The sequence below is a fragment of the Apodemus sylvaticus genome, chromosome 3 (genome assembly GCF_947179515.1).
Source record: "Apodemus sylvaticus chromosome 3, mApoSyl1.1, whole genome shotgun sequence".
Lineage (NCBI taxonomy): Eukaryota > Metazoa > Chordata > Mammalia > Rodentia > Muridae > Apodemus > Apodemus sylvaticus.
This window is the reverse complement of record NC_067474.1, coordinates 141,024,901-141,049,858: the sequence shown is the minus strand read 5'-3', so window position 1 is coordinate 141,049,858 and position 24,958 is coordinate 141,024,901. Positions and strand designations below refer to the sequence as shown.

Sequence of the window (24,958 nt, the reverse complement as noted above, 5' to 3'; positions counted from 1 at the left end):
CATGGGTGAGGAGAGTGGCCTGCTTCGGTTTGCAGAGCCCAGCTATTTGCCAGGTTGGTCTTGCACACAGAATTATTTTCTCTCACGACTCCTCTTGCCCTGCCTATGAACAACAGTTTGGGAAACGTTGGCCCACCTGCTTGTTCTGGGGAACCTCTTGTATAAAGAGCACTGTGACTCCCCACTTTAATCTAGGTCCATCTAATTACTAGTTAGGGAAGCGGCACCTGATTGCCTGGACATTAACAGCAAAGGACAGAAAGCAGGTTCCCTTGGGGAGGGGGGAGGCTGGAGGGGGAACAGCCCGAGGCTCAGGGACTCTGTATGACTGGTTCCTGGCATCGGCACCCACCCTCTTTTATGAGCAGGGCTGCTCGGACTTAACCACATGTGCCTCCATGCCAGCTTTGCACTTAATAGTTAGTCATGTAACTTCATAAACGCCTCTCACCCTCAGTTTCTCTGAGCTGTAAAATGGGATTATAATGCCGCCTAGTCCTGTGATAACACATTTCTGTGAAGTTCTCAAGCTGGGCATTCCCTAATGTGGGAAATCCCTTTCTTGTTCCCCTGCAGGAGCTGCCAGCCCTTGAGTCCACCATGAACTGGACCGTCTTTGAGGGGCTCCTGAGTGGGGTCAACAAGTACTCCACAGCCTTTGGCCGCATCTGGCTGTCTCTGGTCTTTGTCTTCCGTGTGCTTGTGTACCTGGTGACAGCTGAGCGCGTGTGGGGTGACGACCAGAAGGACTTTGACTGCAACACCAGGCAGCCCGGCTGTACCAACGTCTGCTACGATGAGTTCTTCCCTGTGTCCCACGTGCGCCTCTGGGCCCTGCAGCTCATCCTGGTCACGTGCCCCTCTCTGCTTGTGGTCATGCATGTGGCCTATCGAAAGGCTCGAGAGAAGAAGTACCAGGAAAAAGTTGGCAAAGGATCCCTTTACCCAGACCCCGGCAAGAAGCGGGGTGGACTCTGGTGGACATATGTCTTCAGCCTATCGTTCAAAGCCACCATAGATATTATCTTCCTCTACGCCTTCCACGCATTCTACCCCAAATATACCCTCCCTTCTATGGTCAAGTGCCATGCGGAGCCATGTCCCAATACAGTGGACTGCTTCATCGCCAAGCCCTCCGAGAAGAACATCTTCATTGTCTTCATGCTGGTCACGGCTGTCATCTGCATCCTGCTTAACCTTGTGGAGCTGATCTACCTAGTGATTAAGCGGTGTTCTGAGTGTGCGTCGCTGAGGAGACCACCCACTGCACTCGCAAAGAATGATCCAAACTGGGCCAACTCTTCCAGCAAAGAGAAGGACTTCCTCTCAAGCGACCTCATCTTTCTGGGCTCCGACACTCACCCGCCCCTGTTACCAGACCGCCCTCGAACTCACGTGAAGAAAACCATTCTGTGAAGGGTCCCTAAACTGAACTGGCAGGGTGGGCATGAACTGGAAGGTTCCAGAATCTCTCATGGCTGTAGCTGGTGGGGAGAGGAGCTGAGTTTGTATTGGAGGCAGGCAAAAGGGAGAACTCCTACAGTTTGGAATCCAATTGTCCCTCCCGGCTGACTGACCTTCACTGAATTACCCCTCTGCTTTGTACCTCGATTTCCTTTTCTGTTAAATAAACACCCTGAGTGCCACTTAACAGGGCTCCTGGGGGGGGGGGAAGTTTCACCAAGGCACAGATAAGCAGATGCCTTGCTGTCTGGCCTAGGGCGAGAACTTAATAAAAATGAACATGCTCACAGATTCAAGGTGCCCTTTGGTCTTGGCCTTTGTACCCTTCCTGGAGCAAAGGGGTTATCCTCTCCTCTAGAAAAGGGGTCTCCAGCTTTTCCTGGGGACTGTTCCCAAGTTAGCCTTTGTCCCAGCTGGAAGTTTGGGCTGTGGGTATCTACAGAGGTGATGTAGGACTGCATGGAAAACACCCAGACTCTGGAGTAAATGTGGCTGCATCAGAACTCAGGCAACTTCAACTGAGTTCTTACCGCATTGCCTCTGGGGGTCACTGTGAGCACTGGCAGGCACCTGGCACTGCCCGAGTTAGCCAGCCAAAAAGGCCACGTACGTGTGAATCACTGCTATTAGGGAGTGCTCAATAAATGCTTGTGTGAAGTGAAGCAGAGGGGCCCCTCCTTGGGTGTACATTAACCTTCACTGTTCCTGCCGCACGGGCGTCCCAGCCCCCCCAGAGCCATTTCCAACAGAAACCTAGGACCACAGGGCACACAGCAAGGTTACATGCCTGGCCCCAAGCCAACAGCAGCCTTTCAGATCACCAGCCTGCATTCCTTGTCTCCAGCAGGGCAGTGGGTCTTGAAAATCCAGGTGGCTTGTCTGGGTTAGATCCGGCCCCCATATAAACAGATAGATAGCCCCACCAGGGTGGCACAAGTCATAGGCTGAATCAAGGGTGTCCCCGTTCCATAAAATACAACTGCTAGGGATCTCAGAACCAGTTGCCCGAGGACAGAGCAAAAGAGTGAGTTGGGAACCAGGGGACAGGAAGAGGGACGCACATGGCAAGCTGAAAGGAACAGGTACAAGATCTGTGTCATTAGTACCATCCTGTACCCGGGCACTTTGACACCAAACTCCGGCCTCCATCACTCTAGTCCCGCCCACATACCTACCAACCCAGACAGGCTGGAGGAGTAAGGTGTGGGCCCCAGAGATGAGCCACAGGTGCTTGCTCTGCCACTGTGCCCAGGTTAGTCCTTCTGCCCAGCCTGCCTACCCACTCCGGGCACTCTCTTGGCTCATTGGTTCAGAAAGCCCCACCCTGCTGGTAAGTAAGGAACAAAAGCGGCCTCCGGGGCGGCCTCAGGCAGACAGACAAGCCGGCACCGGAGAGTGAGGACCCACGGGGACCCAAGAAGGGTGAGGACCAAATACAACTAGAGACTGCTGGGGGGGGGGGGCAAAGAATCCCAGGGAACCTAGGGCTGGGGACTTAGCTTCACAGAGGGGACCAGGGGAGGGCAGGGTCCCTGAAGGAACCTAGGAAAACTCCACAGAGGGGAGGAAATGTGCTGTACTAAAGGGAGGCCAGAGGATCAGAGAAGAATCTAGAAGGGATTGGGAAAAAGTAAGCCTCAGCTCAGTTTAGCCAGGATCCATCGAAAGTGCATTGGGTCTGACTAAAAGCTTCATTGCAGGAGACAGAGGCGTCCAGTTTGGTTTCTAGCCTCCCGCAGACTAACAAGGAAGCCTGGGCCACTGAGGTACAGGTGATGCTCCCTGCAGTGGAAGAGAGAGGGGGCTCAGCACGTGTCCCAGGGATACATGGCTGCAGAAGCCAGGAGCTGAGTCTGGGATGGTATACGGAGGACTTGAGATGGAACACCCTAAGTACCCCAGAGCAGGGGAGAGCAAGGTTAGAGTACACGGAACAGGGCCTTTATGCAAATGAGAGACTTGACTATCAGACAGCCTCTAATCAGACAGTCAGAGAAGAGGGGTGCTCCTGGGAAAAAAGATCAGTGGTGGGGCAAAGGCCATGGTTATTCCAGAACCCAGCCCCTGCCTCCTCCTTATCCTTTACACACACACACACACACACACATACTCCTTATCCCTTACACACATACATACATATGTACACACACAAACACATACATACACACACAAACACACACACACATGCACACACACATATACTCCTTATCCCTTACACATATACATACATACACACACAAACACACACAAAAAAACCCACACATACACACAAACACAAACACAAAACAGTTATACATACATATACACACAAACACACACTTCTTATCCCTTACACACACATACATACACACACAAACACACACATACACACACTCCTTATCCCTTACATATACACAAACACACACATATACTCACACAAACACACACACACACACTCCTTATCCCTTATACACACACATACATACACACAAACACACACATAAACACACACACAAACACACACATACAAACACATACACACACGTATATACACATAAACACACACAAACACACACATACATACACACACATATACACATACATGCACACACACACATACACATAAACACACAAACACACACATAGACCTACACATAGACACACTCAAACACACACACACACACCTCCAAACACACACACACACACCAATGAAATGGTGGCCAGAGAGACCCACTGTGGTCCAGATCTCAAGACAATAAAAGAGATGAATAAGAAAGAATACCTGTCTATTCTGCACTGACACAACAGGGTGGGAAAGACGCCAAGCCACACCAATTGCAGAAGCGCCTATGTTTAGTTTGGAAAGGGATGTCTCAGAAAGTTCCAGAGCCACAAAGGAGTAAGGATGGAGACTGTTCTAAGAAATCTGCCAAGGGGCCAGGGTGGGCATTCCCAACCCGGGGCCCCCTGCCCATGCTGGGTTCAGGAAAAATTCAATGACTCTGACACCCTGTTAAGGCCTGCCCACCCTGTCCCTTCTCGCCTTCATCCAGTCCCCAAAGCCATCTGATCCTAGAAGTCTCTGGGCCACTGTGGTTGGGACACCGGCTAGCTGGCATGGCCTACATGGTATTGATCCCCCCACGTGCTTGTTACTTTGTAGAAGGAAAGAGACACTGGCTTTCATCTTCACACTGAAGACCAGGGTTCAAGACCACCTGTGTTACTTGGTGCTGTGAGATCTCGGGAAGGAGACCTCCCCACATCTCAGCCTTCATGCACTTTCCTATGAAATGGGGACCGAGACCGTCCCATTGCTGAGTCACTGTGAGTGAGGACACAAATGGCCCCGTGGTTGTTGTGAAACAGCTTAGTCCTCAACATCATCTACAAAGGCATCCATCTGCAGGTTCTCCCAGGCCTCGTGACTCCCAGGGCCTGAGAGGCCAACGCACAAGCGCACACACGTCCACGTGAGGCACCGAGGACACAGCCAGCATGAACTGGGGATTTCTCCAGGGAATCCTGAGCGGCGTGAACAAGTATTCCACGGCACTGGGCCGCATCTGGCTGTCGGTGGTCTTCATCTTCCGGGTGCTGGTGTATGTGGTGGCGGCGGAGGAGGTGTGGGATGACGAACAAAAGGATTTCATCTGCAACACCAAGCAGCCAGGCTGCCCCAATGTCTGCTACGACGAGTTCTTCCCCGTGTCCCACGTGCGCCTCTGGGCCCTGCAGCTCATCCTGGTCACCTGTCCTTCCCTGTTGGTGGTCATGCACGTGGCCTACCGAGAAGAGAGGGAAAGGAAACACCGCCTCAAACACGGGCCCAACGCCCCATCCCTGTATAGCAACCTGAGCAAGAAGAGGGGTGGCCTGTGGTGGACGTACCTGCTGAGTCTCATCTTCAAGGCTGCCGTGGACTCGGGATTTCTCTATATCTTCCATTGCATCTACAAGGACTATGACATGCCCCGAGTGGTAGCTTGCTCTGTGGATCCCTGCCCTCACACCGTGGACTGTTACATCTCCCGACCCACGGAGAAGAAGGTCTTCACCTACTTCATGGTAATCACAGCAGCCATCTGTATCCTACTCAACCTCAGTGAGGTCGCCTACCTGGTGGGCAAGAGATGCATGGAGGTCTTCCGTCCCCGGCGCCGGAAGACTTCCAGGAGGCACCAACTACCAGACACGTGCCCGCCGTATGTCATCTCCAAAGGAGGTCACCCTCAAGATGAGAGTGCCATCCTAACAAAGGCCGGGATGGTCACAGTGGATGCAGGTGTGTATCCATGACCTGCAGGTATGGTTATGAGGTGACTGCCTGTCCACTGAAGCCACCCAGGAAAGTGGGCGAAGGGCGTGTGGGCTTCTGCAGCAGGTCAGGTGGGGAACATGGCTGTGGGGACTCTGGAAGTTCATCTAAGAGCTAGCAGAAGATGGGAAGAAGCACCCTTGAGTCCCTAGATCCTGAGCCTCCAGGGACTTGATGGCTGGTGGGGATTTTATATTTGTCAATAGAGTACCTTGACTCCATTAATAAATATCATGTTCCCAGTGCTTTGTAGACAGGCGAAGAAGTACGGGGGTGGTATTTCAGGTGGTTCTCTTGGAGGAAGCTAAGCTAAGTGGTCATCTGAGCCCCATCCTCACACACACTAAACACACACACACACACACACACACACACACACACACACGTGCGCCACCAGGACAGGGAGAAGAACAGCAGATAGGACCCACACCAGGGGCCTCAAAGCTCTGCAGCAAGCTATCCAAGGCAAGGAGACAGGGAGCCATGGAGCCCTTGACGCATTGTGTGTGGTTTAGCAGGCCTTTGCCTTCCACTCCCTGACCTCCCAACCCACCCAATGCAGGTCCCACGCAGGGAGGACATTCGAAGATGGGAGAACGGTGAGGAGAGCAAGTGAAAAGTAGAGTCTCCCAAGGGTCCCGGGGACATGCCACACCCCATCATCCTCCACCAACGCACTTCCCTGAGTAGCCTCCCCCTCCCCCTGCCCTATAACCACACACCTTGACAGTCCCACAAACATCTTTCTATCCTGGACCTGCCTCTGAGTCCACAAGCTGCCCCTGGATAACTGAGGGAAAGTACTTCCACAGCACACCTAGCAGTTCCTGACTGGCCTTGTCTTCCTCCCACAAAACTGCCCTCATCACAGAAACCCTGCCCCATTTATGGAGGGCACTGCCATTATCTGACTGTTCAGACCAGGAGGCTGGCCTGTGAACCTCAAACTCCCCCCACCCACCCATCAGCTCCTTGCAGCCCATAACCCCAGCACAGCACCTCAGGGCACTGACTCCAACCTCTGAGAACCTCTAAGTCACCTTCTCCATCACCCCTCCACCAATTGGCCTTCTACCAATCCTCCACAGGGCCTCTCAGATCTGCCCTCCATACCTGGATGGGATAATTACTCAGTCCGAGGATGTGATGACACCATCCCTCCAGCTTAACCTTTCTTTCAGCATACCCTCCCCTAACCCCATTACACCCACACTAGCAGTACTGTCCCCCCTCTCCCTCCATGGCTCCCTCCCTCAGTTCACTACTGCTAACCCGTAGGCATCTGCAATGCTATGAATGTGCCTCCAACCTTTGTTGCCTCCCGCCTCCTCTGCAAATGGCCTCAAACCTTAAGGACAGCCTGACCACTTGGCATGCCAGCCTCTCTCTGCCATTCTCCCTGTGTTGGAATAGCCGATACCTGTGAATGATACCCATCAGCCTGTGAGCCCTTTAAAGGCAGGATGCTGAGTCACCAGGTTTGCAGCCTTCAATAAATGTTTGCTAAGTGAGTAAACGGGCTGTGGACCTCTTGGAGTAAACCTGTGTCTTGTTTATCTGAACCCTCTGCCATACCTGGGAACTCAGCAAAGTGGTTTTACCTCTGCTGGCTTCTTGTGGGTAACTAAATCCAGTTTAAAAATCTTGTATATGGGTAGGGAAACCCTCCAAGCCCACTGGGTAGCCTCTACATTCTATGCTGATTAGGAGACTTGGTCAGAGTCATCTCTCTTAGGTCAAGTTCCCTGGAAGCAGAGCTAGAGGCAAGGCTTTGGCATATATGATGGGTGGAGGAGGAAAACGAGACGGGGGTGGGGGTCTGAGGTAGGCTGGGCATGTACCCAGGGGCCTAGAGCTTGCCAGGTTTGGAAGGAGGTGTCATAAATGCCACCACAGAGTAGTCCCACTTGGGTAGACAATTCTGGTCCTTTGAACACTTCTACTAGCCATTGGTTTGACTTGACCCTGGTGGCAGGAAATCCGACAGGAATTCATAGGTAGCTTTGCTTCAGTCAAAACCATTTCCCCAAGAACTGCTGACATTGGGACCTAAGAGTTGGTATACTCAGTAAAAAGAACAATGCCACCTACGAAACTTCTGACACTAGGAGACAGGGATGGCTCTCAACCTTCATCAGTCCAGAGATGTGACCATCCAGCCTGGGTATTCTCAACAGAACCCAATGGACCTGAGGTGCTAAAACCAAGACAGTTGCCAAGTCCAGACCTAACCATGAACCACCAACAGTTCCCGTGAGAGTCTAGAAGCCCACTCCAGGAGCTGTTAGTGTGTCTAGCACATTGTAGCTCGCCTTGTGACCTGACCATTCCCATAATACCCTCACATTCCAGAGCTCTCATGTCCTGAACCATAGGCCAGGTGGGGACTATCTATTGTCTGGCCTGCCAAGGCCTGCAGAGGTGGCCGAGGCCACCGAGCTGTCTCATCCTGTATCTCCCACATTCTCAAGCATCCTCCTACTGCTCCTGCCTCCACTCAGACCTCCTCCTTCTTGAGAAATCCCCGTGTGTTTCCCTGATGTCTTCCTCTTGCTCACTCCTTCCTTTCCCGTCCATGCCTCCCACTTCTCATTCATTGAAGACTGAGCCCACGGCCAGACATCTTCTCTTCTCTTGCCTTGGCAAGTGACCTGGGGCCACACGGACCACCTGTGCTTCACCCTGCCCTCTTTATTCCATGACTTTCTTGTCCTCTGAGACACCTAGCTTCCCACTCACATGGCACCAGGCCTTGTCATCACCCACAGATGCCCCACCCTTAGAGTCTCTGCTTGAATTCAAGTCAACAGATAATATCAGCTTCGTTGTATGTCAAGACTCCATGCTAAGCTCTGGGAAGAATGGAGCATACACCCTGTGTTCACACAGCTTACATGCTAGAGAAAGGATGAGTATCAAATGCCTATTGTCCTAGGGAAGCGTGGGATGCTGGGATGCCTGACATCCAGGCATCCAGGAAGGAGCTCCCTGGGACTTCATAACGATACATGGAGAGAGGGAGAGTTTGCCAGTGCTGGAGAATGGGACTTCGGATAGAGAAGGACAGCATGTATAAATCAACAGAGGGCCAATCTGATGGCTGAAAGAAAGCCAGGGTGCTTGAGTCAGCTGAGGGGCTAGTGTTTGGAGCGAGGCTGAAATGAACCAGGAACGATTGTGTAATGTGTTCTTTACAGATCCCTGTTAATGATCTTGGACCTCATCCTAAAAGCAAGAACAAGTCCCTGGAAAGATTTATCAGGGGGGGTGACGCCCGGGGTTGGAGCGTGGAGCAACTGAGGCAGGGCTGCCTGTTTGCAGTGTGATGCAACTGAGAGAACACAATGACCTGAACTGGCCAGGGTGTGCTCAGTGGGCATGGAGGGAAGTCGCTGGGCTTTACAAAGCGAGACTCAGAAAGATCTGCTGCTTTGGTTGGGTGTGGGGAACAAGCACGGGGAAGAATCAACGTGACACTTGGGTCCCTAGTTCTAAACGCCAATGTCATTTAATGAGTCCAGATTGGATGCGGATGTGCAGATTTGAGGGGGTGAAGATGACTTCCGTTTCAAACACGCCAAGTTTGCGATACGAATAAGATGCCTGGTCAGTACCGCATCCTTTCTGGGGCCATTGTGCTGCCTAGCCCCCTGTTTCGCTCTCTGCCAGAGCATTTGTCTTCACAGATAACACATCTGGCCTCTCGAGTTCCTTGATCTTCTTACTAACAAGCTTTTTCTCTACCCACCAAACCTTACCTCCCATACTTAATCTGCACATCTGTACAACAGCTTCGTCTCCTGCCTTATGAGATCACTCAGTCTGATTCTCACTAGAATAATTCCTCTTCCCCCCTTCACCCACCCTGCTCACTGCTCGTCACCTCTCTTCACAGCCCCCCACCCTGCCCCATTCTCTCCTAGCTTAGATTCTCAAGGCCCCTATAGTCACTGACTGCTAGATACTCCCCAGCCCTTGCTTTAGTGTCTGTCTCTCCAGTGCTTCTCCAAGAGGCATCTGTTGCCAGGCCTTCTGAAGAATCACACAAATGGATCAACTGCACTCGATTTAAACATCTGACAACAACACTCAAGTTGAGTCCCTGGCATTTCTAAGCAATCCTATACTTTGCTAAAACCTTTACCCAACTTTCCAGAGAACAAGATGACACATTTTCTCTCCTCATCCTCCATTCCCTATTCTCCCAATCCTGGGGCTTGACTGAGAGACAGCCACCCCATGTACCTGGGAAGCAAGAACAGGAGGCAAATTCCAGATCACCCTGACACACCCACCATCCTCTAAGCACGCCTGCCCAGCCAGCCCTCCTGCCTTCTCCTCTGCAGCATGGATGAAGCGTCCCTGTGCCTGGCATCCCTTTCCGCCCCCCCCCGCCCCCCCCCCCCCCCCGCCCCAGCCAGCAGACCACATCACCTCACCTCTACTCTGGGCTGTGCTCTTTCTCCTTCACAAATCCCCTTTCTGAAAACATACTCTAAGAATTGGCTTCTCTCTCCCTTTAACGCTCTCTCAACTCCCTGCCTCCTCTCCAGATGCCTACCACTGACCAAAAGCAAGGTCCTCTAAGAGCTTTGTATGTCTGTCTCCTCCTTCTCATCCCAGTGGTCTCCAATTTGGCAAACTCAGTGCTCAATTGTCCCACCCCATCTTATTCTTTCAGCATTTGGCCATCGGCCCCTCCCTAAATCTCATCTTCTATTGGCCTTCAAGTAGCAATCTTCCCTTATCTTTCATCCCACTCATGGTCTTTACAAATCTCCAAAGGTACTTGTTCTCCATCTTCTAGGTCTCTACATGTAAGATGCCCAGGGCCCAGTTCTCTTAGTTATCTTGGTCAGCACTGTCAATAGAACCATCTATATGCTAGTGTAGATGGTTTGTGTGCTCAACTTCTTCCCTGAGGGTCACAGTCACATCTCCAACTTCCTATTGATCTGACTGAAAGATTCACAGTCCCATGATCTTGTCCAGGGTGGAGGACGACCTTCCTCATCCATCCACCTACTCAGCCTGGGAAGATGGCTCTGTGGTGAGTGCCTTTTGTACAAGTACAAAGCCCAGAACCCACATAAAAAGCTGGGAAGCCATGCCCATAGCCCCAGGATTGGAGAGAGAGAAGGATTTTGGGGACTTGAAGGCCACCAGCCTAGCTCCTGATTCAATGAGAGACCCTGTCTCAAAGGAATAAGGTGGAGCATGATAGAATAGGACACAGAAAGTCTTCCTTTGGCCTTCACAATGCATACATAAGTACACAAGCATATACCATACACACGCATGCGACACCACACAAACACACACACATACATACACACACACACACACACACAAGAAGGGGGAAAAAACACCTAGCAGCCTCTTTCCTCATAATCATACCCACATCACTGGCAAGTCATATTGGCAGTAGTTCCAAAATATATTCAAAAGCCCATCACTTCCTGCTATCACTAAGCCTTTCAATCCAAGGCCAAGACACCTAGTTTCAACAGCTGGACCCTTGCAGCAACTCCCTGCCTCCACCCTTCCCCTTCCCCACAGTGGCCCAAAAGATCTGTCTGACATGAGAGTCAAATCTAATTAACTCGCTCTTTTGATTAAGATAAGAGCTAAGGATGTAGCTCTGTCAGTGGAGTCCTTACCTAGACTCAATCCCCACCACCACATAAAACCAGGTGTGATGCCCCACACCTGTGATCTCATTCAGGGAGACAGAAGGAGGATCAGAAGTTCAAGACCACCCTATCTCAAAACACAACCAAAGCTTTCATTAAAGCTGTCTTCAAGAAGCTTTCCATTGGGGAAATTTTTTTTTTTTACAAACAGGTCAAACTTTTTGTTCTACAGGCCCCTGTAGGCATGGCTGCTTCTCTAAGCCTTTCTTTCTCCTCTCTTCAGCTCTCCCTCCACCCCCTCTCTACCACACTGATCACTTCCTGACCCCACCACCTCAGGGTCTTTGCACCTGCTTTGTTTGGCCACTCCTAGAATATCACACATCTGTCTCATCAGCACAGCTCAAAACAGTTCCATTCCAGAAGGCCCTCCCCAGGAGCTCACACCACAGGTTTCTCTATCAGATGACCTTGTACAGTCTTCCTCATAGCTTTTAGCTGGCTTTGAAAAAAACCTCTTTGTTTCCGTGGTGTCACTGAGAGGAGTCTGCTCGCCCCTTGACACCGCACACACACTCCCATCCCCGGGGCTGGTCCTCCACCTGCAGTAAGAACTCAGTAAAAGTGGGTCACCTGACTGACCCGGCTGCATCTAGGGCATTTGTGGAGCCCTGGTAGCTGTTGGCAGCAGGGGAAAGGACTCGCCCAGAGATGGAGATCTGGGAGATGTCCATTAAACTGGTTGAATGTAAGACAAGGATCTGCTCTTCAGCTGCCCGCCCAGAGGGAGGGGTTTCCTAGGATGACGCCCTTACAAAATGTCCTGCATTGTGGGCCCTGCTCTCAATTACTGCATTTTTAGCAACAGACTGATCTTTGGGGGACAGCCGGGGGTAGGGGGGAACTCATGAGCCTAAAAGAACCTCAATCAATGGCATTTGGGATGTTCATGGCGGTCACTTGGGAGAATCAGAAGAAAAAAAAATGGAAGGCAAAAACATTTGGCATAGATTTAATCATTATTCCTGAAAGCAGGGCCTTATAATTTTAAGTATTATCTTTGCAAGCCCACTCTTTGTAAAAAAAAAAAAAATACTTTGAAAATAAAGGAAGTGTTTCCATCATAAAGAACACTCACACCGGATTTTTTTTTTCTTTAAATTATACAGGTAGGGTTTTGTGACAAAGAATAAAAATTCAAGTTTCTTATACTGATTCAAAATTACTGAGTTGATGAGTATAGTGACTTTCCCTAGTGATCCCAGAAGCTAGGATGGTGCAGTTCACCTGTAACTATGTCACAGATGAGGGCCTGAGTTCAATCCCCAGAGGCCGTGTAAAAAAGTCTGGGCAGAGTGCTGCACGCTTGTAATGCAAGCAGTGGGCATGTGGAGACAGGTGGACCTCTGGCCTCCACACAGATGCACACAGATGTATATGTGCCCAGCACATACATGTGAACACACAAACAAACACATACTCAAAATACATTTTTGATGGAGACAAAACACTGATCAGATTGGCTCAAGTGTTCAAAGCATAACAGTTTAACCAAAATGTATTTATAAAATATAAGAGGAGATGACTCAGCAGTTGAGAGCACTTGCTGCCCTTGCAAAGGACCTAGGTTCAATTCCCACCACCCATGCAGTAGTTTACAACCATCTTTAAATCCCGTTTCTGGATGTATGGTGCCCTCTTCTGGTGGGGACATATGCCCATGCAGGGAAAACACCTATAAACATAAAAAATAAGAATAATATATTTTAAATGTGTGTGTGTGTGTGTGTGTGAGAGAGAGAGAGAGAGAGAGAGAGAGAGAGAGAGAGAGAGAGGGAAAGAGAGAGAGGAAAAGAGAGAGAGGAAAAGAGAGAAATAATAATTCTTAATATATCTTATATAATATATGGTCTTTAAAATATATAGCACGGGCATAAAATAACTTGGTGGTAAAATGGGACCAGCTGCTGATTCTGATAACTTGAATGTATTCCCTAGGACACAAGGAAGGAGAGAATTGACTCCTGAGGGTTGTCCTCTGACCTCCACACATGCACAGTGGCACACACCCCTATATGATAATGATACTAATACTAATAAACAAATACAAAATAAAAAATTAAATATATAGCAAACCCAGTCAACAATATACATTTTCATCCCCACCACACCAGAAGTTCATAGATTCAGGTTAGCTTCAGTCTGTTTACAGGGTCATCTCGCTGGGCATCGGAAGAACGGCTTCTCTGGGCCTTGGTGGTAGATGGTGGCTTGAGGCTGGTGAGATGGATCTGTGCAAAGACTGAGGGAAGGCAGGAGAAGATGCTGGAGGTGGCCAAACAGAGTGCAGGAAAGCCAGCTGAGAGTCGTCGAGTCTCAGGAAGATGGTGTGACTGAGCAGGAAGCGGGGATGCGGGAAACACAAGCGGAAAGCGATCATCAGACACTGCTGTGGGTTGAATTAAATAAGGACTAAAATGCGCCCTGTGGTGTCACGGAGATGGGCGCAGGGTGGCATCGTAGATTTGAGTTGACAGAACCAGGTAACATGAGGAGAGAGGTGCGAGTTGCAAGAGAATGGGGGCGGTGTGAATGACCTGACAAGGAAATGGGGAGGTCACGGAAAAGTGTTGTTTGCATGGGAGAGACTTGAGAATAATCAAATCGTGATGAAAAGACTCTAACAGAGGGAAGTCGAAAGCCCAGAGAGAGCCCAAGCCAATGGCGTCGGGAGGCCCGTGGACTTAGAGCAGAGGCAGGTTAGCCATGGCAGTGGGAGACTGGAGAGTCGGTGAGGCAGGACAGCCGCCCCAGCCCTCTCACTTGTAGCTCCCCCCTCATCTTCCTGCAGCCTCGTGGGCACCTGGAGCTCCTCCTCTCTGACCCCCAGACCCTCCTCTGTTCTCTTCCTTCTTTCTGTGTCCTGCCTAGGCCGGAGCTCCACGTATCGCCAACATCGCACTCATCTCACGTGGGACTTGCCAACCGAGGCCCGTCATCCCCGGAGAGCTGCCGACCCTCGCAAGGCAGGAGCAGCAGCCACCGCACACGGCATGTACAGTAAGAGGAAAATGAATTCTCACTGGGGTGATCACCACAGAGAATTGCTGCCCCACCAATATCCAATATCCCACCGTTCTTCTGCCCCTCCTATTTAGGCAGAGCTTTAGAATTCAGTCCCACTGGATTCTCTACACCCCAGGTTGGCTCTGCTGAGGAAGCAACCCCCACAGCCAGGGGCAGACCTCTGTGGACATTTCCTTTTTAGCCCGCTTGATCTCCTCTGGTTGTTGGCCATGGTGGCAGCCTTCTCAAGTTTCTCCACCCTCAAACTTTCTAGCACATTCCGCGTATTTACACCCAGTTTCTCAGAAGTAGAAACTCTTCCTTCAACTGCTTCCAAGCCGACCACCTCGGTCTCCCTCCATGCCTTCCCTCAGCACAGGGAGAAGGCTGGGCCTATACCTGCTGATCGTCAGAGCTGCCTGAAAGCTCCTTTCTCAGGACCCTCTCACCCCTGCCTCTTCCTGCCCGTTTGAAAGTTCTCAGATCTTTCCTGCCTGGTCCTTCCTTGACCCCGCAGCCCCTCCCTGCAGCTTCCTCCCTGCCTTCTCTGGCTTTCTCAAACGTTCATCCTCCCTCACCTCCCACCTGTGATCTGTCTCCCATCACGTCTCTCAACCTCCCGGCCGGAGCCAGTTTCACCAACTCTTTGTCACTCGGCCCAGTGGAGGCTCTGCAGGTTCTGTCTTGCCTCGTGGAGCATTTAAGGACACATAGTCCTTCTTCTGGAAATTCTTGTTCACACTGTAAGTCCTTTCTTTGTACTGTCTACCCAGCACTGCTCCTGTCCCTTTAAACCGGGGTTCTAAAGGTCACAGCTAGCCACATGTCCCTGCTCTTCGTCTCTAAGTGAAGCCAGGCAAATTTCAGGCATGTCTTCAATGGTTTCTAAGGACAGTGTGTAATGGTAAGATGTAGGGAAACAGGAGCTGCTGGTTGTAATGCTACTGTGTGAAACCCCCGTGCAAAATCTCCTGGGTAAGAAGAGAGATGTGTGCCACCTGTCGTAGAGGGGCAAAGGCCAACAGCAGGCAGAAGAGAGATACTAGACACTCTCCAGACCTGACTCAGACGCCACTGTGACCCCAAGGTACCCTGCCCTTCATGTGCTCCAACAAGCCAATAAACTTTTCTTCATGCCAAACACACCCAAGTCGTACTTCTCGTTTGTGTCTGGAAGGGTGGCTCAGAGATAAAGTACACGGGCTGTTCTCGAAGATGACCTGATTTCAGTTCCCAGAGCCCACATCAGACAGCTCACAACCACCTCCCGCTCAAAGGGATCTGATGCCCTCTTCTGTCCCTCTGCCATCGCCTTCACACGCATGTTCACACGTGTGTCTGTGTTTATGAGTATACATAAGTAAACAAATAGATACTAAAGCGATATGTAAGGTCCTTACTAGGGCTGTGGATTGTAACTTCATTGGTAGCACATTTGCCCAGCATGCACTGAGTTCTGAGTTCAAGGCTCGCCACACATAAACCCAACACGGTTTTGGACAAATGTAACCTCAGCCCTTAGGAGATGGAGACGGGAAGATTAGGAGTTTAAGGTCATTCTCAATTACATGTTGAGCTCTAGGCCAACCTGGGATACATGAGACCCTATAACAAAAAAGAGAGGTTGGAAAGATGGCTCCTTAGATAAGACAGTTTGCTGTATAAACAGGAACACTTGAGTTTGGGCACCAGCACCCACAGAAACCCTGGCATGAAGTAATGAATCACTAAACAAGACCCCCAGTGACAGATGTAGGGTATTTCCATAGGAGTTGTTAGTCAAAGAGAGCCCCCAGAGCCTCCAAAACAATACAGGCTCGTGTCATTGCTCTTGGTTGTCTGCCAGAGCAATTGGCCTATTGCTTATTTGCTAAGACCCTATTTCTGAAGCTGTGTTAGGTGCAAGACACAAGGAAATCAGGCTGGAACTGAGCTGGAAGCTTCCTGGTGCCGGTTAGCATTCATAGTGTCCGGTAATGCCCTGCAGGATGCTATGGGAGACAGATGCAGCTGTGAAGGTCTATGAGATACACCCACCTGCCAAGCAAGATGTGCTCACAGGTACAAGAGCCAGGTGAGTGCTGTCGGGGTAACCAGACACTTCCATGATGGAATATGAGACGCACTCCACAAAAAGAATCCTATGCCTAGTTAAAGGCCCATGGCTAATGAGGTTTTGGTCTCTACAAAGTAACCTACTACTTCCGCTTAACCTAAATTGCTACAGCATCCCACCTCCCTCTAAACATCCACAATTATGCCCACAGACAAAGGTTGCTCTCAGCTTTAATCAGAGAAGCCTGTCTTTGCAGGTGAATGCAGTGTGACCCGTGGCTGCACAAGATGCGGAGAATAAAGAGTGGTTGTGGGCTCAGCCCTGAACGAGACATTTAAACCATCTCCTCGGGGCTCATGGAATTCTTCAGAAGAGGGTCCAGAGAGGACACAGGGCCAGAAGGCAGGAAGAAAGGCTGCAAGATGCCACCTGCTAACATGCTATGGCCATGACAGGAACGATGAACTCTTAAGCACCGTGCCCAGCGGAACTAGGCCTACAGGAGTCAACCCCACCCGACAGTCAGCCACTCTGGCAAGGGGCCCACAGAGCACCACCACTTACTGTCGATCTATTGATCTATATGATCTTCAGGAGAGGTGGAGACATGGTACCCAGTGTGCACCCACTGCTGGGCCCTCCAGGTCTGATGAATAGTTCTAAACCCCAGGGTACACAGATGGCCCTAGTCAAACTCTGGAGGACACAGAATGAAACGGAAAGTATTGAATACCAAAGAGAGAATTGTAGGGGAGAAGAGGGCTGATAGGGTTAAGAGGGAGGTAAGAGGAGCTATGGGGGTGAGAGCAATCAGAATATACCATAAACATGTATCTATGATTATGTGCATGAGTATATATGAAATTGTTAGAGAACAAAATTTATTAACAAAAGCGATACTTAAAAAAGGGGGGGATGGGCCTGAAGAGATGGCTCGGTGGATAAGACCACATGCTGCTCTTCCAGAGGATCTTAGTTCAGTCCCCAGTGCCCATCTTGTGCCTCACATAACTGCCTCTTACTGCAGCCACAGGAGAATCCACCTCCTCTGGCCTTCACACCCTATGCTCTGGTGCTCAAGCCCACACACAACTACACACATAATTAAAATAAAATGGAATCCTTGTTATTAATTAAAAAAAATAGACATGGTCACACAAGTCCTTGTAACCCCAGGGCTGTGAGGAATCCCTGAGGCTCGATAGCCGCCAGCCTAGCTCAAGGTTAGAAAGAGACCTGGGGACCAGGGCAGAGAACAATAGACCAGGAGAACTTACATCCTCATCTGGCCTCACCATGCACACAATAGACCACACAGACACACACACACCACACGCACAAACATGCACATAAATATGCACACACACCATCCGTGCACACACACCATACATGTACACACATGCACACACATGCACAACACATACCATACACCACATACACACATACACACACCACACAAGCACACACATACACACATGAATACCACACACCACATACACACATCACACACACACGTACACATACCACACATACACATATACGACACACCACATACCACACACACCATACACCACTCCTGACGCACTGGTCAGTACCCAGGCTTCTTTCTCTGGCCCCAGTGACCCCACTTTCCCCTATCACTTGCTCTGCATCTCCACAGGCTTCCCATGAACCGGGAAGGACCTGGTGTTCTGTCCCTGGTCCTTGAGGAGTACTGTCCTCTCCTCTCAGCGTGACTTTCTAGACATTCATCAAGACACTTGACTCTCAAATTCATGTTTCCATCTTCCTTCTCTATTTTTTTGAACTTTTTATTATGTTAGAATATGCAGAGGGCTGGAGAGATGGCTCAGTGGTTAAGAGCACTGGCTGCTCTTCCAGAGGTCCTGAGTTCAATTCCCAGCAACCACATGGTGGCTCATAACCATCTGAAATGGGGATCTGATGCCCTCTTCTGGTGTGTCTGAAGACACGGACAGTGTACTCACATACATAAATCTAGAAAGAAAGAAAGAAAGAAAGAAAGAAAGAAAGAAAGAAAGAAAGAAAGAAAGAAAGAAAGAGGGAGGGAGGGAGGGAAGGAGGGAAGGAAAATATTTATTTTAAAAAAAGAAAGACCATGCAAAATATAAAAATTACCCTTTGACTATGTTAGGCACATCATACCATTCCATTAATTACATTCCCAATGCTGTGAAATTTTAACTTCAGAAAAATTTCACCATGCCTAGCAGAAACTCTGTACCTGTTAGGCACTAACACCCACTCACCCCTCAGCCCATCCGCTGGTCATCCACACTGTGGCCTGATTCAGAGACCCATTCCCTTCCCACTGTTAAATAAGATTAAATTGTAAAGCAGCATTGGTACCTCAGGAGTCTGAAGCAAGACAGTTAGTTACCCTCTGTCCGGACAGCCTGGGTTACACCATGAGATCAAGTTGGGTTTTTTGTTGTTGTTGTTTTTGTTTTTTTAAGAATTATTTAATAATATGTGTATGAGTACATTTATACCTGTTTCAGACACACCAGAAGAGGGCATCAGATTCCCATTTCAGATGGTTGCGAGCCACCATGTTGTTGTTGGGAATTGAACTCAGGACCTCTGGAAGAGCAGTCAGTGTTCTTAACTGCTGAGCCATCTCTCCAGCACCTAGATCCAGTTTTTTGTTTGTTTGTTTGTTTGTTTGTTTGTTTTAAAAAGAAATCTTATTACCTGTTTATACCAAAGTTCATTTCTTTACCTATGCAGACATTTGGGTGATAGTGCTCACTGTTTGTGTATCATGAGTGGCAGGACCAGTGACTGTTTAAACTCACATCAAGGGTTGGTTTGTCGCCCTGGGTTCCACCCTCTGGGGCATACACCTAGGAGTGGATCTGCTGGGCCACGTGCGAAGCCTGCTTACCTTTTGAGGTGCTGCTGAACTGTCTTCCACAAGCACTGTACCATTTTATACTTCTACTAGCTATGCAAGAGGGTCCCAACTCTCTGTTTTCCCACCCAGAGGCCTGGCCTGCCCCTGCAGCTGCCCCTGAATGTGCCCATCCAGGTGTCCTGCAGAGAACGCAAACCTGGCAACAGCCAGGTGTGGCTGTGTTGAAAACAGCCACTTTGGAGCCAAATCCCATACCTGATGCGGGTGACTGGGGATTAAGGTTGACTGGGAATGTGTGTAGGGTCGGAAGGAAGTGCCTACTGTGTGCATAGGGCTACAGCAGAACATCCCAATGCCCTGTTCAAAACCACTGTACCAAGCTTGTCCTTTTACATGGGTGGTGTGGTCCAGACTCAGGCCTTCCTGCTTGAACAGCCTGCGCTCTTCCCCACTAAGCCATCTCCCCAGCCTCCGACACTGTACAGTTTTTTAATACATCAAGTATTCATATTTAATTAGGTGTCTTGGGTTTTGCCTGCTTTTGCTTTTTGTTTTTGCTTTGCCTCTAAGTCTGGCAACCTTAAATAAAGGCTGAGCTAGATATGGTGACGCACACCTTCGTTCCCAGTACTTAGGAAGCAGACACCTGTGGATCTCTGTGGATCTGAGGTCAGTCTGCTCTACGTAGAGAGTTCCTGGACAGCAAGAGCTATATAGTGAGACCCGGTCTTGAAGGGTTCAAAAAAAATGTAAAGAACTTAACATGGGACACAGTGAGTGTGAGACTTCTAAGCAGCTGTCAGAAATAGCTGGGCACATGGGTACAATGTTCAGGGACTAGTCTGAACTGGAGAAAGAATTCAGGAGTTGTCACCCCTTTTAACATTTTTATTCTTACCTTAACATGAAGTCTTGTGTATAGTCCAGGCTGGGCTTAGAATCTAAATCCTCCTGCTTGGCGCACCTCCTAGGAGCTGGGAAAACAGACTCCAGCCACCATACCTCTCTGGATCTTCACATTTTGTATGAGTATGTGTGAATGTAGGTGGGTGCACATGTGTGTGCACACACACATGTGGAGACCAGAGCTCAACTTTGGGTGTCATTCCTCAGGACCCTGACCACCTTATGTTTTGAGACAGGGTCTCTCACTGTCCTGGAATTCCCTAATTGAATAGGTTGTCTCTGTCTCCATAGGGTTGAGAGTGCAAGTGCAGGCTACCATATCTGGCCTGTGTTATGGTTGTCACTGTCATCTCCACCACCGTCATGTCATCATCATCATGTGTGGCATGTGGGTGGGGTATATGCGTGTGAGTGTGTGTGTGTGTGCACAAGTGCACATGCAGGCACCTGTGTCATGGTGCACATGTAGAGGTCAGAGGGCAGCTTTCAGGAGTCAGTTCTCCCCCCACCATGCTGAGGCAGGGCCCGTCTTGGTCCTGCTACACAGTCTGCTTGGTCACAGTCTACTCCGGGCAAGCTGGCCTCGAGAGTCTGAGTAACGCTGCTGTCTTTATCCCCCCATCTCGCCCTGCAAGTGTTAGAGTTACACCACAGCGTTTTGACATAGCTTCTGCAGGCTGATGTGTCAAGCGCTTTTACTAGTGAGCCATTTTACGGGCCCCACACCCGGCTTTCTTTCATGAGTCCAGCCTGGACTATACACAAGACTTCATGTTAAGGTAAGAATAAAAATGTTAAAAAGGGGTGACAACTCCTGGATTCTTTCTCCAGTCCAGACTAGTCCCTGAACATTGTACCCATGTGCCCCGCTATTTCTGACGGCTGCTTAGAAGTCTCACACTCAGGTCCCCATGCTTGCAGAGCAAGCCCCTCGCCTTTTGGGTCCCAGCACCTGTATCAGGCATCTCAGAACCACCCATAACTCCATCTCCAGGGGATCCAAAGCCCTCCTCTGGTCTCCATGGACATCTGCACTCATGAACACATACTATACATGCACATACACAAGTGCGCACAGACACACACACAAATATGCGTGTGGTTTTAGTTTGTGAAATAATATTTTCCAATGGAAAGGCTATAGGATATAGTGTCACACACCTGTAATCTCAATGTTTAAGAAGCAGAGAAAGGAGAGTTGTGAGTTTAGGGTCAACCTGGGCTACTCTGTCTCAAGACAAACAAGCAGAAGGAGGCAAAGATTGAGGCCTGGAACAGTGGTGCACGCTTTTAATCCAACACACAGGAAGCAGAGGCAGATAGATCTCTGTGAGTGAGAGGCTAGCCTGGGCTACATGGTAAGTTGCAGATCAGTCAGGGTTACATGGTGAGGCCTTTTCTTTTAAAAAAGAAAAGACCAAAAAAAAAATTTGCTAAGAGAAGGTGAAATAGGATCCTGGAAGGGTAGGCAAGAATGTTTACACACAGAGTGACTGAACCCTGACAGCAAATCAGGGAAGACAAACCTTCATTCTACTGGAAAGTAAAGGAATGTATACAGAATGTCTGAGCAACTCTGAGTGCCTCAGAAGCAATTTAGAATCCAGCTGGGTCCAGGGGCGTTGCCTCCTGCCTGGCCACAGCCCCAAGCTACTCAAAGGAAGCTGGAAAGCCCCATCCTCAAAGGAACCTTCCTTCTTCCGTGCCTTCTCCCAGCCCCACCCCTCTGTTCAACGGAGAAGAAAAACATCTCTGAGCAGCTACCAACCCCAGAGCAGCCCCAGCCTGGGAAGGGAGGCCTGGCCCTTACCGAGAAGCCTCTGCTTGAGGCTTAGGCATGGCTCTAGACAGAGGGAGTAGATTGGGAGTGAGGCCAGGCATGGCTTGGGCCAAAATCAGAGCAGTGGCTTTGGGCCTGACACCTCCAGATGCCAGGTGGAGAGCCTGAGGGATATGGGGGTGGCAGAAGGTGGCTGCCAAGCTCTGGCACAACCCAGCCTTGCCCTGAGGCAGGAGGATGGCCTAGATGGCCTCCCACACAGTACCCAACTCAAGGAACAGAAAATGTAGGGTGAGGCAGCAAGGCCTCAAGGCCCTCAGAGTTTCTCCTTGGGAACAGTGAACTCTTCCCAGCTCACCTGACACAAGGTGGGGAGAAGCAGATAAGGGGGCACTATCAGGTGTCAGGAGGCAGAGGTAGCCATAGTGGGGACAGAATGACAGAACCTATGTGTCAAAAGCAGGTGGTCACCAGAGAAGAAAAACCACAGACAGACTCCTGCACCACCTCATGCAACCTCAAAGGCACACAAGCCCCAGAGCACACCACTGCCTCCACGATCCCACATCTTCAGATACAGCAAAGCTCACATACATAGCTAGGCATGGAGACACTCTTGTCACTGGAGGCTGAGGCAGAAGGATTGCCATAAGTTACAGTCCAGCCTGTACTACGGGGTATATGAGACCCTGTCTCAAACAAAAACAAAAGAAACAAAAGCCTATCTTCATAAACAGCCCACACTATACTCAAGACACAGCTACCCAGTGTTGTGTGCACACACAGTGTGCACATATAATTCCTGTGTCCCAAGCATGTCATTTACATGCAGTGACCAAGTGTTGGAGATTGGCAGGGATATGGCCTGGGAGCTCCCTGCTTCTAGGGATAACCTCAGAGCAGTTTATAAAGAGTGATTGTTTAGGAAGGGCGGGAGTGAAGACCCTCTAGAGAAAGGGGACTCTCAAGTAAAGAGGAAGAGGGTGTCCTATGCCAAGCCACAAGCAGCAAGAGAGAAAGCCAGAAGAAGGTGGGTGTGAAAGCAGCTTGGGTGAGGACTCTCTGTCACAGGGTCCCCACAGTGTGACTGACTGACAATGAGGCAAGGCATGATCAAAGAGATGGTGTGGGATGGAAGACAGCTTATTTGTCGCCTTGGAGACAAGCTCAGGAGAGTGGATATTAGTCTAGAGTTACTGTAACTTTAACAGTTACTGTAAGGCTTCTTAAAAGGGAGCAACATGATCTCATTACATCATTAGCTCACTGACTTGAGGAAACCACAGCAGAGACTGTGTCAGTTCTCAGAGAAGCAAAAGCCTGTCTAATCATGACCAAACCCTGAGACCATAAAACTAAAATTAATACATCTGACTATATAAAAAAAATGTTTAATTCTGCATGGCAAAAAAACTACTTATGCAATTGATAGCCACTGGAAAAACTTCTCTAAAGGGTTGGACCCTTGCCTAGGAGCAGTTTGCCAACACAAAACAAATTCAGTGTGTGTGCGTGTGTGTGTGTGTGTGTGTGTGTGTGTGTGTGTGTGTGTGTGTGCATGTATGTGTATGTATGTATGTGTGTATGTGTGTATATTTATTTCATTTTGTTTGTTTGGGCATTTTTGTTTTATTGGCCTTTTGCTTATTTGTTTTAGTTTTCATTCATTTTTCTGTTTTTATGGGAGTTTTTTGGTTGGTTTGAAAAAATGAGGGAAAAGGAAAGAACTTAAAGTTGAGTGGGTAGTGAAGTGGGACAGACCTGGGAGGAGCTGAGGGAAGGGAGAAAACATGATCAAAGAATATCTCATCATTTTTAATTAAAAATGCATATACAAAGTCAAAACACAATTTTAAAACAGAAGGGGATATTCTATTTGTATCACAGACACCATGATTATTTCCTTAATATGTAAAGAATCTCTAAGAAATAAATAAAAAAAGGCAGTTACCTGTAGGAAATGGACAAAGGCAAAGAAAAGTTTGCAGGGGGAAAAAACTAACAACAAAATGGCTCTTCAACACTTTCAAAGACTAGAATCTCTTAAGAGAAATACAAAATAGAAATAGAATGTAGCCACAATCATGACATTTGATACAATGTAGCAACAATCATAACATTTGATAATGCTCTCTGACCGCAAGGACTGGGAAAAGCACAAGCTGATGTGTCCTGGTAATGCCAACTAATGCATCCATGGAAGGGACTTGGCAATATCTATGAAAATAGTAAACAGCCCATCACCTTAATCTACTAGCTCCTATAGACAGCATTTTAAATGAGTTGGGGCTGAGACATGCTCAGTATGGAAGGCATGTGTGGAACAAGCATGAGGACCCAAGTTCAGATCCTCCAGACCCACACAAAATCAGGCACAAGAGCACACATCTGTAATCCCAGCACTCCTGCTGGGCATGGGGGGGAGGGGGGCAGGAAACTCCCTGAAAGCTCACAGACCAGACAGCCTGGTACACAAAGCAGTGAACAAGAGGCCTGCCACTCAAGATTGCCCTTTGACCTTGATTCATGCAAGTATGCGCTTTCCCAAATGTGTATACAGAGAGAGAGAGAGACAGAGACAGAGACAGAGACAGAGAGAACCGAGAGACAGAGGATACAGAAACAGATACAGATACAGAGAAATAAGATACGTCAAATAGTATTTATTTAAGGAAATGTGTTGCAATAGAAAGAAGGGAGAAGGGATAAAAGGATAGGTGGGAAGGGAAAGAAAAAAGGAGGGAGGGGACAGTGGGAGAGAGCAAGGGGGAGGGGGACTAGCAAGTGCTCTGTCACTTGAGCCACATATGCCTAACCCTCAAAGGAAGACCTGGAAGCAGCCTTAGTTTCCACAACGTAAGCCAGACTCAGAACATAT

The 24,958-nt window shown here is 49.2% G+C and overlaps 2 protein-coding genes across 2 annotated transcripts; both read left to right on the top strand.

The window, feature by feature from the left end:
• Window positions 1-589: 589 nt before the first annotated feature.
• Window positions 590-1,418, top strand: Gjb5 (gap junction protein beta 5). Its single transcript, XM_052177410.1, has one exon. The coding sequence runs from the start codon at window positions 601-603 to the stop codon at window positions 1,414-1,416; it is 816 nt and encodes a 271-aa protein (XP_052033370.1). The 5' UTR covers window positions 590-600; the 3' UTR covers window positions 1,417-1,418.
• Window positions 1,419-4,885: 3,467 nt separating this feature from the next.
• Gjb4 (gap junction protein beta 4) lies at window positions 4,886-5,761 on the top strand. Its single transcript, XM_052177412.1, has one exon. It carries the CDS (start codon window positions 4,942-4,944, stop codon window positions 5,740-5,742), a length of 801 nt encoding a protein of 266 aa, XP_052033372.1. The 5' UTR covers window positions 4,886-4,941; the 3' UTR covers window positions 5,743-5,761.
• The last annotated feature ends 19,197 nt before the right edge of the window (window positions 5,762-24,958 follow it).

Bases quoted from the DNA above. Each gene is read 5' to 3' on its own strand.
- Gjb5 (XM_052177410.1), top strand. From the start codon at position 601: ATGAACTGGACCGTCTTTGAGGGGCTCCTGAGTGGGGTCAACAAGTAC.
- Gjb4 (XM_052177412.1), top strand. From the start codon at position 4,942: ATGAACTGGGGATTTCTCCAGGGAATCCTGAGCGGCGTGAACAAGTAT.